Source organism: Brassica napus, chromosome A5 (assembly GCF_020379485.1).
Source record: "Brassica napus cultivar Da-Ae chromosome A5, Da-Ae, whole genome shotgun sequence".
Classification (NCBI taxonomy): domain Eukaryota; kingdom Viridiplantae; phylum Streptophyta; class Magnoliopsida; order Brassicales; family Brassicaceae; genus Brassica; species Brassica napus.
In genome coordinates, this window is record NC_063438.1 from 21,537,406 (window position 1) to 21,550,604 (window position 13,199).

General features: G+C 33.7%; 2 protein-coding genes across 2 annotated transcripts; both read left to right on the forward strand.

Annotated features, from left to right (window-relative positions):
* The first annotated feature begins 10 nt into the window (after nt 1–10).
* LOC106453924 (protein CHROMATIN REMODELING 25-like) lies at nt 11–6,943 on the forward strand. Its single transcript, XM_048781051.1, has 21 exons — nt 11–291; nt 551–916; nt 1,169–1,255; nt 1,350–1,590; nt 1,657–1,782; nt 1,885–1,941; nt 2,021–2,107; nt 2,492–2,587; nt 3,597–3,647; nt 3,921–3,995; nt 4,077–4,163; nt 4,320–4,411; nt 4,494–4,626; nt 4,971–5,090; nt 5,176–5,289; nt 5,386–5,469; nt 5,568–5,645; nt 5,730–5,788; nt 5,942–6,125; nt 6,341–6,439; nt 6,555–6,943. Exons 1-21 carry the CDS (start codon nt 98–100, stop codon nt 6,864–6,866), a joined length of 2,742 nt encoding a protein of 913 aa, XP_048637008.1. The 5' UTR covers nt 11–97; the 3' UTR covers nt 6,867–6,943.
* Nucleotides 6,944–11,268: 4,325 nt separating this feature from the next.
* Nucleotides 11,269–12,344, forward strand: LOC111216071. Its single transcript, XM_022720353.2, has 2 exons — nt 11,269–11,993; nt 12,103–12,344. The coding sequence occupies exons 1-2, from the start codon at nt 11,583–11,585 to the stop codon at nt 12,136–12,138; spliced, it is 447 nt and encodes a 148-aa protein (XP_022576074.2). The 5' UTR covers nt 11,269–11,582; the 3' UTR covers nt 12,139–12,344.
* The last annotated feature ends 855 nt before the right edge of the window (nt 12,345–13,199 follow it).

A 13,199-nucleotide genomic window follows, 5' to 3' on the forward strand; every position in this document is an offset into this window, starting at 1 on the left:
AAAAATATTTGGTTTTTAGGTTTCTTTCTTGCCGCCAAATAGAATCGTTAAAAGCGTACTCTGTACTCGTCGTCGTAGGTGGCTACCGTCGTCGAGAATGGAGGAAGAAGAAGAAGTCGTCATCTCGTCTTCCGATTCCGAAGATTCCAGCGACAGTTACGAGGAAGAATCTCAAGATTCGGAAGGAGAGTACGAAAATTCCGACGAAAACCCTGACTGCGAAGACCTTGCCGCCGTTTCTCCTCCGTCCGACGCCGATCGGAAATCTAAGAACGTAAACGATCTATTGAGGTACGTAATCGAAGTCTCTCGATATCAATTTGAGCTTGAGCTTGAACTTGATTAAAGCTTTGTTCGTAAGCGTCTATCTGGAGTTTTCGAGATTGGGATTTAGGGTTGATATAGTTGCTCGCGATTCTTTGTAGAGTATCATTATGGTTTCATCTTCAAGCTGATGATTGTGGTTGTTCGCTGAAGCTGTATCGATTAGATATCCTTGAGTGTGATTGTTTTATGAAAAATGGAATTGAATCTTCTGCACTGTTCACAGGGGCAATCTGGTGGTGCAACGGCAGCCACTCCTTCCTCGGGTGCTTTCAGTATCTGAAGGAGCGGCAGTGTGTAGGAAGCCTTTCAAGCCTCCTTGTTCTCATGGTTATAATACCACCGGTCAACTTTCTCGTCGCCTTTCGGCTCGGAAACGCTTTGTTCCTTGGGGTTCTTCAAGTCCAGTTGTGGTTGTTCTGCCTACTAAGCTCAATGAATCAACCACTATTGAGAGAGATGAAGAAGAGGAAGCTGTTTCTCTTCCACCTGAAGTTGAACCGTTGGTACTGTGGCAACTTGAAGAATCTGATGACGCAACGAAAATTACTGTGCATCCATTGCTTGTTCGATTTCTTCGGCCTCATCAAAGGTATTTCCAGTTTCTATCTAACAAATGATGTCAAGAATAGTGTAATCCTTAAGGATATCAAAACTTGCTTATAAGCTTCCAACGCACTCTCATAGTGCTAGGTGAAGCACATCGTAATATGTTCTCAGTATTTTACCATAGTGAACGGCTTGTCTATACAACAAATCAATGAGTGTCACATTATTTATAACTGGCATCACGAAGGATATATACAACTTTACTTACATGGAGATGGTTTTTCTGATGCTGCAGAGAAGGTGTGCAGTTCATGTTCGATTGTGTTTCAGGATTACATGGTTCGGAAAATATAAATGGTTGCATTCTGGCTGACGACATGGGGTAATATACATCTTCTCCCTTATGTGATATTGTGGTCTGGGCACTTATACTTTGCTATGTAATTTTCTTAGCTCCTTCTAAATTTATTTGGCAGTTTGGGGAAGACATTGCAGTCCATTACTTTACTATACACACTTCTATGTCAAGGATTTGATGGGACTCCTATGGTTAAAAAGGCCATTATTGTTACACCAACGAGTCTTGTCAGTAACTGGGAAGCTGAAATTAAGAAATGGGTTGGAGACAGGATTCAGCTTATAGCCCTCTGTGAAAGCACCCGAGATGATGTTTTGTCTGGAATAGATAGTTTCACTCGACCACGAAGCGCTTTGCAGGTATAATTGTGCATATTTGCCCGCTGACTCTGAAAAGTGCACTTATCACTTAATTAATGTTAACAGGTACTTATTATTTCTTACGAGACATTCCGAATGCACTCATCCAAGTTCGGCCAGACTGGATCCTGTGATCTTCTAATATGCGATGAGGCTCATAGGTTGAAAAATGACCAGACACTAACTAACAAGGTAGCATGCACATACGTACTTAGTTCGTATCCTACCAAGTTTGTACAATGATACTTTTTATATCTTGTCTTTTCTGATTTCGACTGTAATATTTGGATGCAGGCTTTGGCTTCATTGACATGCAAAAGGCGGGTTTTGTTGTCTGGAACTCCCATGCAGGTAATGAAAAATTTCACTGATTTCTTCATGTTTTGCGTTCTTCCCTTCTTTCTGATTCTTCAGCATCCGAATGTTCCAGAATGACTTGGAAGAGTTTTTTGCCATGGTCAACTTTACAAATCCAGGAAGTTTAGGCGATGCTTCGCATTTTCGCCACTATTTTGAGGTGACATACAATAAACTCTGTTCCTCCCTTTGGTTCTAATCCGATCATTCCGTGTTCGTTCATCTGTAACTATGTCAAAATCAGTATCTCAAGCCGATTATTGGCCTAAAAATGTAGGTTTAGCGTATGTTACTTGTTGCACAAAAAAAAAAGCGTATGTTACTTTGTAGTGTATACTTTGCCGCTACATTATTTATGTTTCATTTCCGTATAGCAGCTTCATAGCCTGTGGATTCCACTAGGTTGAAAGCTTATAAAGATAGTTTTGAGATTAGAGAATCTGCTTACGCAGTTATCTGTGTCATAACTTCATTTCAGTTGACTAACGGTTGTTATCTTTCGTAAACTGATGCATCCTTTTTTTTTTTATATATCATACATAAGGCACCTATTATTTGTGGAAGAGAACCTACAGCTACTGAGGAAGAGAAAAATTTAGCTGCTGAACGCTCGGCAGAACTGAGTTCAAAAGTGAATCAGGTACCTCGTAGCATTTTGTATGTATCTAATTGTCATTGAGATTTCATTTTCATCTAGATATATTTCTTAAAACGAATGCAGTTTGCTTAGATGATATTGGTACTATGATCAATAGAGCATCACTATAATTGTTGCTTATATTTTAGAGAAAAAGACTAGGATAGCACCAAACCAAGTTTTTGTTCTCAAAGTAGCACTCAAGGCTCAAAGTCACAAAAATAGGTTTCATTAAAAAGGTAAATATACACTTATACCCCTTGGGTTAATTAATCCAAACCTTAGGGTTTAGAGTTAAGGGGTGGGTTTTGGAATTAGGGTTTAAAATTTTATAAAAAATAAATACTAAAATAAAAAATAAAAATTTTAAAAACTGTTTTAAAAAGTATTTTTAAATTATAAAAAGAAAATTTGAAAAAAAAAATAAAAAAAAAAATTTCGAAAAAAAAATTTCAAAATTTTTTTTATAAAATTTCGAATCTGAAAACATATAATCTGAAACTATAAAAAAAAATTCTTTTTTTAATTTTTTTAATTTTTATTTTTTTTAATTTTTTTTATTTTTGTTTATTTATTTAATTTTAAATCAAGGGTATTAGGGATATTTTACCCTTTAATAGGCTTGTTCTTTTCACGGCCGCAGACGCTGCGTCAGCGTCTCAAAATTAACACATCAAAATCACGAAAATATATGGTGGAGAACAAATGACTTGCCGCTGCGATTACTTTTTGCAAATGCCGCCGGTGTTTTCCGTGACGCTGGGTAAAACAGCGACAGCTAAACGAGAGCTGCGTCTGATTTTAATGGTGGAAAGTACGGCTGCCTGCGGTGTTCTCCACATATTTGGGCAAAAGTCAGTTATAATTTTGGTCCTTCTGCGCTGCGTCTGCGGCGGTGAAAAGAACAAGCCTAATGAATGTCATTTTTGTGACTTTCTCCTTCTAGTGCTATTATTGACAATTGCCCTATATTTTACTGCTTTACCTTAAGAAGAATTTCTTTTGTTTACAGTTTATATTGAGGAGAACTAATGCATTGCTCTCCAATCATTTACCACCTAAGGTAACTTTCCTTCTGCATCTGCCACAGGCTTCTGAATAAGTGTCTTATGATGCTAAAACGTTTCTCTGTCAATAGAATTGGCTTAATTACTTCTTCATATACTGAATCGTCAGACTGAGTACTATATGTAGTATTAGCAGGGACATAATCAGCTGATGAGAATATAAATAGAATGAACATCTTTTCCTAGCTACTAGTTATTAGTTTTGCTGCTTTCTTTATTTTGGACTCAGTAATACATCAAAATCTTGATGCTTGCTGGATGTTTTGCAGATAATTGAAGTAGTTTGTTGCAAGATGACTACTCTCCAGTCCACTTTGTACAATCATTTTATAAGCTCAAAAAATGTAAGCATTGATCACAGTCATTCTTAATACGTTATGTAAAATATACATGTAACTATATACAATGGGTGCCTCTGCATGCAGCTTAAAAGAGCACTTGCTGATAATGCAAAGCAGACAAAAGTTTTGGCTTATATAACAGCTCTCAAGAAGCTCTGCAATCATCCAAAGGTATCCATTTGTAATTAAGTTTCTCCAATATTGTTAGGCATCTTTGTGACATCTTAAGGTGCTATGATCAAGTGATCCATGATCAACGTGATTGACAAATCTATTCGATCTTTCCCAATTTATGCTTAATGATAAACGTACTTTTCTTCTATGTAGCTAATTTACGATACAATAAAAAGCAAAAGTCCTGGTACTATTGGTTTTGAGGATTGCTTAGAGTTTTTCCCTGCAGAAATGTTCTCCGGGAGGTAGGCTTCTTTCTCTAGTTTGAATCATTGTGTGACTGCATGTGTGTCACTGATTGTGATCTAAATGGAAACATCCATTCAGATCTGGAGCATGGACCGGGGGTGATGGTGCCTGGGTCGAACTCTCTGGGAAAATGCATGTTCTCTCCAGACTTTTGGCTAACCTACGTCGGAATACAGATGACCGCATAGTCCTTGTATCAAACTATACGCAGGTATGCTACTTTTATTTTATTCGAACGGGACAGTGTTACTACTGGCCTACTTGTCAATAATGGATGTTTCAATTTATTTTGAATTAGTCTCCCATAAGCTATGTGTTATCCCGAGGCTTATGAGCCATTATATTTCTGCATGTGATATCTGAGAAGGTAAAGAACAGGCTAAGCTAATCGGTCTGTTTGTATCCAAAACGCAACTATTTCTTACAAACATCACAATAACTGAACTCTGTTTGTTGTTTGACTGCATAAAGCCATCATCGTGGTATGTTCCATATAGATAGCAATTTTAAATCCAGTCTGCATACAATGATAATAGCCTGCACCTTTTGCACTAGACATTGGATCTTTTCGCTCAACTCTGTCGCGAAAGAAGATATCCTTATCTGAGGCTGGATGGATCAACATCTATCAGCAAGAGGCAGAAGCTTGTTAACCGGTTGAACGACCCAACAAAGGTACTTGATCTTATATATTTATTTCTCCCTTCGTTACAAACCTTGAGTAAACACTAATCACTTGGTTCGGGTTTTGCTTCTGTAGGATGAATTTGCATTTCTCTTAAGCAGCAAGGCAGGTGGCTGTGGATTAAATTTAATTGGTGCTAATCGACTTGTTTTGTTCGATCCCGATTGGAATCCTGCCAATGATAAACAAGTAAGTATCATCTTAACTTTCGTTTACATCTGTTCCAGAACTGTCGATAAGGGATGATTGATTGTGCTATACATTCATTACTTCGCTGTCAAAAAGGCTGCTGCTAGAGTTTGGAGGGATGGGCAAAAGAAAAGAGTGTATGTCTACAGATTTCTTAGTACTGGAACTATTGAAGAAAAGGTAATGTACCACACCCACAGAACTGACTGACCTCACTTTTTGCTCGCGGGAGTAATTGCTAAACTCTAATACTGGTATTTCTCTTGATATATTGGTAGGTATACCAGCGTCAGATGTCAAAAGAAGGGCTTCAAAAAGTTATTCAGCATGAACAGACGGATAACAGCACTAGACAGGTCTTTGCTGGAATGTTATATTCGTCAACTAGACAGCTTATGCCCAATGCATAAATATTGACCCCAACATCTTTGATTTTCCAGGGAAACTTACTTTCAACAGAGGATTTAAGAGACTTATTTTCCTTCCACGGTGATGTTACGTATGTGTTTCTCCTGAACTCACGATGTGTTTGCCCTCTCATATATGGCTGTCATGTCCACTTTCTTGGAACTGATTATGCATCTCAGTATTCATGAACACACATTCTCTACTGTAAAGTAGTCCAATGGTTTAAACTCTGCCTTTTTCATAGGTCTGAAATCCATGGAAAGATGAGCTGCAGCAGGTGCCAAAATGATGCCTCTGGTACAGAAAATACGGAAGAAGGAAATGAGAACAATCTTGATGACAGTGCTTGCCAGACTGATCAAGAAGATATAGGCGGATTTGCAAACGATGCAGGATGCCTTCACTCGTTGAAAATCTCCGAGAGACAGGTCCGTTCATGTGATTAGTTACTGCGTCCTGCACTAATCAGTCTGTCTAAAGCTTAGATTTAAAAAACACTGAAACATTACCACCAGAAAATCATATTTAACATAGCAAAACAGGATTCCTATTTAGTTACTGATTCCATTGTCAGCTACAAACTCTACGCGTGCGTTTGCTATCTGATTTCATCTAAAAAGTTTTTTTCCATGAAATGTCTCAGGTGGGCACTCCATTGGAGGAAGATCTAGCAAGCTGGGGTCATCATTCTACCTCAAAGTCTGTTCCAGATATGATACTGCAAGCTTCAGCTGGTGACGAGGTTAGTTGCCTCTCCGAGTTTATTTTTCAATCTAATCAATCGCTAAGCCAAGCTCTGTGGTATAGGAAGTTTAGAGGCTTCTGATAACTTTTCACGGTCTATAAAAACATTGCAGGTTACATTTGTATTCACAAACCAGGTAGATGGGAAGCTCATTCCCATCAAATCAAATCCTAGTCCAAAACCGGAAGTAACCGAAACAGGTCGCAACCGAAACCAAGCTGTAAGTAACCGTGGCTTCAACAAGCCGCAACAAAGACCTCGGGAACCGCTGCAACCGTTGTCTCCCAACGAGACCAACAAAAGAGTGAAGTTGTCTACGTATAAGCGTTTACACTGTACTAGTAATACTGATGGTGCTCAAATGCAAATGCCTTTGCAAAGACCAAATCAAGTGTCTGTAAATCATGATGATGATTTTGTGTGAAATTTAAAGCTTTTGAGCCTTCAGAGAGACATTGTTGTGCTATATCGTGGATATAATTGAGTTTTTTTTTTCCTTTTTCCTGTGAGATCCATTAGACTTTGTTTATATTACTCGCATAATTATTAGTTTGGACAGTTTTGTTAATCCGGCCCGTCTGGGATTTGTTCTGATAGGAACGCATATCGATCATATATGTTTCATGTTTGTTTTAAGTTTTGGTGACTGCCAATTAGTTAATCCATGAGACCATGATCGAATGATTGAACCAAAGCAAGCCAAAGCTTCGAAAAGTCGCTAGCTATTTAGAATCGGTCCTTGAAATGCCCCGTCTTTGGCAAAGGCTGATAGAATTGGATCGGTTACATTCATCAGAGATATTGGTCTTTCTTGAGTAGACAAATCTACTCATCTCTTTTTGAAATACAAGTCGATTATTATTTCTTTGCATTATTGTGTTCAGTTTTACATAAAAGGGTGAACGCCGATAAAAAATGGTGACAATAATTGGACTTGTTTGTTTGTCTTTTTGTTTGTGAAGTACTTCTGTTTTAAGAAATAAAAAGTAGTGTGGTAAAAAGCTGTTTTATTTTGTTTAAGTGAATAACACAAGAAAGGCAGAGACTTAAGTAAGAGGAAGAAGACAGAAGGTGTAGAGTAAACTGGAGACAAGAAGACAGCCAAAATAAACTTTAGATACAGCTTACTTATCCACCACAAAAGTCCTATGATGCTATCTATGTGTCTAGATTCCCTTACCATGCTTTGCGCCATTTTTAATAATCAAAAACTCTACTTTTAATATGAAAACAATATACTTAATGCAATTTGGTAAATTCAGACTATTTAAGAAAATGCAAAATATGATAATGTATCTAGGTTTGATTATCGATAATGTCTAGTTACTGTTAGTAGTCAATGAGATGGGAGTTTAACACATTATCACTTGAAAAAACTCGATCCGAAAAACTTGCTGGATACGAAATTGCACTCAAGGGAACATGGCATTTATACTTTGGATAAATGAATGGTTTGCACATAAATAGTTACGTAAGCCGAACGAGCTTGGTTTGGTCTAAAGCGCCACACGTTAAAACCCTAGTTGAAGAAACGTGGGGAAATTCCATTAGGACTGGAACTGAAGCACGTGAGGGTCACATTAAGACAAAGGTTACCACAGTTTTAGTCAAACCCTAAAGTCTGAATCCAAAAATATAGATTTTACCTCTTTTTTTAAAAGATATTGTTTTCTGTTTTTGGGGTTTTTGATCAGTCGAACATTTACAGCTCAGACTCACATGGCTCATTTGGTGCTACAGTACTCTGTCTCCTTGATTGATTCATCTGTTTGTCTGTAACTAAGTATTATTGAGTAATTACATATTAACATGTATGAATCTGTTCATTAATTTGAGAGAAATATAATTATATTTGTTTTGTTTTGAATGTTTTGTTAAAGTATTAATGGTAGTATCAATATATCCTACCAAGAATATTTTTTTGTTATAATTCTTAAATGTAGCTCATCTTTGTTGATTTATTAGTAATTTTCAATTTTACATTTATGTACATGACTAAATGAATTGAAAAACATATATATGAGAGAAAAATAGACTATAGACATATGTTCACACTCGACTTTAGAGTGCATAATATTTACAAGTTTGTGTAGCTGCAGATAGTTAAAGCGAAACTTATCTTATGAATAAGAAAATGCAAACATTTCTTTATATAAAACAAGCAAATGGCTTAACACTTGCGGATTAGCGATTGATAAAAATACTAATAGTATTTCTAAGATAATAATTATGAGAAACCGATGCGGACAAGATGGACGTTTGTCGGTTAACAAGTGCCATTCATTTAGATCGAACAAAGCGTAAGAGACAACAGAAATTCATGCAAATTAAATTACTAAACTGATATATGCAATGCATCTATAGATCTATATCTATACAAAATTGAAGGAAGAATTCTCGGCAAAAATAATTGTTGAATTTTTTTGGTTACGATCTTAGATTTCACAATTTAATCTGCATTGAATTCAGATCTATTTTTTTAAATAAAACTTTTGATGATACCCATGTCATGAGTTTTTATAATTATTTTTTTTTCTTCTTATCTGAGTTTTTTGCTTCACAAATATAATATATTTTCTGATATAGGATAAATAGTTATATGTTGTAGTTCCAATTTGAATGATTCATTAGTATTATTAGCAAAAGAGGATAAAATAGTCAAAATGAAGAATATATATATCACAAAATTTTAAAATATATAACTGAATTTATATTGAAAAATATTTAACAATTTATATTGATGTAGTAATATAACCTTTTCTTACAAAATAGATATGTTTGGCTAAAGAACTACTACCACCATACTTGGATTAAAGAAAATGTAGATACTTGATTCAAGTTTATAATGAGTTTAGTGTGCTGAAGTCTGCAGACCATTATTGATAGTTACGTAAACAACATCATTTTTAGTTTCAAATTTTTAAATAAATGTAAAAACACATAGTCAGATGAAAAATATAGTACTACTGAATTTTGGTAGGTCATTTTGTTTTTGTTTTTAAAATGAATATAAACAAAATTAGAGTGTTTGGGCACCCATATCAAATGGTTTTTCATGGGTGTCTCACACTCAAAATATTATTAAGAAATAAAAATTTAAAAAGAGGGTATAATTATAGAAAAATGAGAAGAACTTTCAACATAATTTGAGAACCTCATTCAGCAATGGGTCATTTCATAAAGTGAGTCTCTAACCATTATTGTAATAGTATTTCATTTAATTTAATTTTGTATTAATTTTTAATGTGGTTTATAAATTAAAGAAGAACACATGGTACAATAATCTCTCATGAATTGTTGAGAGTGCCTTCCCAAAGAAACGATTCTCATCTTTTCTACTTTTTCTCTCTTTTTTTGCAATATTTAATTATTTTGTTTTTGCTCAGAAACCAAAAAAAGAAATGCTGACTACTCATGCTCTGCTAATTAGTATCCTTTTCATATTGGTATAATTATCCTTAAACACTAAAATTAATTTTATTAATAAAGTTTTAAAATATTGATATATTAATATATATATTTTTCACTTTCTGGTTAATTATGTTACTAGAACTATGAGAAATATTAAATAGACGATTCTATGCGGTCGACAATTTTACCACTTAATGAGAAAACATGTCTGACATCGCCACTCCGACCCGCCCTAAGATCCATGTTCGATGATACGCCTTCTACTATGCTGAAGATTTTTCTAACCATTTTCTCCATAATGTTCCATAAATTATATTTTCTGAGGTTTGAACCTTAGATCTCATGCTGTAAAAACATTAATCTATATTTTTAAAACTAGAGTACATATTTGAATTATTTGAAAATATGAATGAAAATATAAAATAGAATTGTTTGAAAACATTGATAGTAGTATAAAAAAAGTATGATGTCATTTTAGTAATTTCACTAATATAAGTACATTAATTTTTTTTTCATATTTCACTCAGTTTAAATTTTTTATTAATTTTATTACCTTAACAATACATCACATCATTAATTATATTAAAATAATAATAATGGTGCATATTTTTATTTTAGTTTTCAAATCAAAAATATAATAACTTAGTTTTGCATATGGTTAATTGTTCAGTTTAGTTTGTTTTACTATTTTTTAGTTTCAATCGGTGGAAAAATACTTAGCCAAAAACATAATTTAAAGATATTTTTTGTGAATAAAATAATTACTTGAAAAATGTATTACATTTATTGTCACTTGATTTCTCACTCTATATAATTATTTACTGAATAAAAAAACTCTTTCTATTTCACTTAATTTAGCCAAACACATAGAAATAGTCATTTTATTAATTTATAAAATTAGTTAGGCATGAACATTGACTATCAATTTAGGTATGAGTTATTCTTTTCGGATATCATTTTTTTCTTTTGAAATTAGACTCCACTCGAATATTATAAATTTATATGTGAGTTTTGAGTTAAGTCTTTTTGTGTTTAGATGAGTTCTATTTTGATGTATATTAACATAAAATATCTAAATAACATATGTATGAGAAACGGGTTCAGATATTTGTATCAAAAATAACTATATTATCTGATTCGGTCAACGTCTTTTAAATACAATTAGTTATATTATGATATATCTAGAATATATGACACTAATTATAAAAAACAAATATTAATATATAAAAATGTAAGAACTAATATACGCGTGGATGTGCGGATCAATCTCTATTGAACTTTTAGTTAAATCACTAGACCAAAGAAATTTCACTTAATATAAAAAGGTTAAGAAGTTGATTTTGAAAAATTCTCCACTAATGCTGTTCTTATTATCGATACCTTATTTACCCCCTAAATTTATACCATATTTACGGCGCATTAATGCTTCAATTAATATATATGTCCATAAAGTAAGTGTAAAGATGTCGTAGTTCATTGACTATTTGTTATCCACAATGAAGAGTCAAAATTATAAAATTAAATATCTTTAGTTCATTGAATCCGTATAACTCAGTACTGTATAAAAACTAGGTTTAAAAGTTTAATATTAGGTTACAAAAATAAAGGAGAAATCCACATGGATGCCCACCACGTCTCATATCTATAAAATGCAAAACATGTGGATGCATGAAGATCCCATAGACTGCACATTAAAAGAAACACATACTTACCAGAAAGTCAGAGAGAGATGGCTAATACTGTAGAACAAGACGCAATGTATCCATCCTTTGTAGACGCAAGAATTTCATTCTCCAATGATTTTGCAGACAGTGATCATCTGACGCTTCATCAGACAATTTCATCAAGAAAGGATCAGATGAAGTACAAGGAAGCTCCTGTTTCGTCTGATTTCAAATTCAATGTCGAAAACTACGGTTTTATTTCTGCGGCTGATGAGATCTTCTTTGGTGGAGTTTTGTTGCCATTGGAGAAGACTCATCAGCGAAAAGTGACCACACTTAGAGAAGAGCTAAGCGTTCAAGATTCAGACCGTACGAACTCAAAGGGATCTCGTAATTGGTGGAAACTAGGTCTAAGTAAGCCCAAGAAAATTCACTCCAAGAACAACAACAACTTCCACCTTCCCCACAAATCTCAGGTAACATAATTAGTCTAAGTCTCCATGTTGTATATATCTAAATGGTAATAATGTTCCATATTTACTAATATTGTATGCATAATCTTCTTTATGTATGTTCATTATGCAGAATTGTCTTGCGAGTATATTGGAATCTGATGACTGAACGATGGGCTCCTAAAACATTTAGCTAATTACGACGAACTAGACTTCTAATGCTAATGACAAAATAATTTATTTCCGATTTTTTATTGTTCTTGTTTTTCATTGAGTTCTCGACTTATCTCCTATTATAATGTAGTTTCCCCGTTATTCTGACCTGTGATCGTATCTTCATTATAAATAAGCAATTCGTATGCAATTGGTTTAGTATTTTATACTCTCTTCTCTAACATTTACCATTTAACCGGACTATCAACTATCCCGATCGATTTCTGTCACAAGTTACATAGTTGATGTATTAATCAGCAAGTCTCGGAAAGTAGGAGTATGCACGGAACAAATTTCTGAATTTTTAGAGATATTTGTTATTTGATCCGTTTTGTCCGCATAATCAACTATTCAATTGGATCTGATCTATTTTGATTCGGTAATTTGATACATATGTTTCCATCTGAATAATCAATAATCTTTTTTCTTGTCGATGATTAATTATGCTATTACAAATTATGAGAAATATTACAAAACGATTTTATAGTCAACAATTATACCTGTCTTATGATGATTCATGTCTGACTACATCATTCTGAACAGTCATATTTTGATGAATAATCAATAATCCATGCAACTCTGTCCATTTTATCTTTTAAGAAGAATCCAAATAGTAATTACCAGCGTGAAAATAATACTACCTTCAACAACATAGATTCTACTTACAAAACAAGTCTACGAGGTCCTTTCATAAGAGTAAAAATAACATTGTCAATAAATTACTAATCTTTTTCTTTTTTTTCCGTCAGCAACATATACTGACTATAAATTACTAATCTAAAGTGTTGTTATATAATAAATTTTTTTGTTACAAAATAAGTATTGTTTTAGAATTTCAATGCAAATTATGTGACTAATTTTTTTTTCTACATAAATTAAGAAAAATTAAATCAACATAATTTTTATAATTAAATAAGAATGAAACTGAACATTTAGGGGGGGGGGGGGGGTGTATTAATGAACTAATGATTTTAGAATGATTTGAGTTTTCTTTAAAATCTTATGTTATTCAACTAG

Coding starts and splice junctions, on each gene's coding strand:
- LOC106453924 (XM_048781051.1), top strand. CDS start 98: ATGGAGGAAGAAGAAGAAGTCGTCATCTCGTCTTCCGATTCCGAAGAT. Junction 1,942..2,020: donor TGTCTGGAACTCCCATGCAG/GTAATGAAAAAT, acceptor CGAATGTTCCAG/AATGACTTGGAAGAGTTTTT. Junction 5,290..5,385: donor ATCCTGCCAATGATAAACAA/GTAAGTATCATC, acceptor GCTGTCAAAAAG/GCTGCTGCTAGAGTTTGGAG.
- LOC111216071 (XM_022720353.2), top strand. CDS start 11,583: ATGGCTAATACTGTAGAACAAGACGCAATGTATCCATCCTTTGTAGAC. Junction 11,994..12,102: donor ACCTTCCCCACAAATCTCAG/GTAACATAATTA, acceptor TTCATTATGCAG/AATTGTCTTGCGAGTATATT.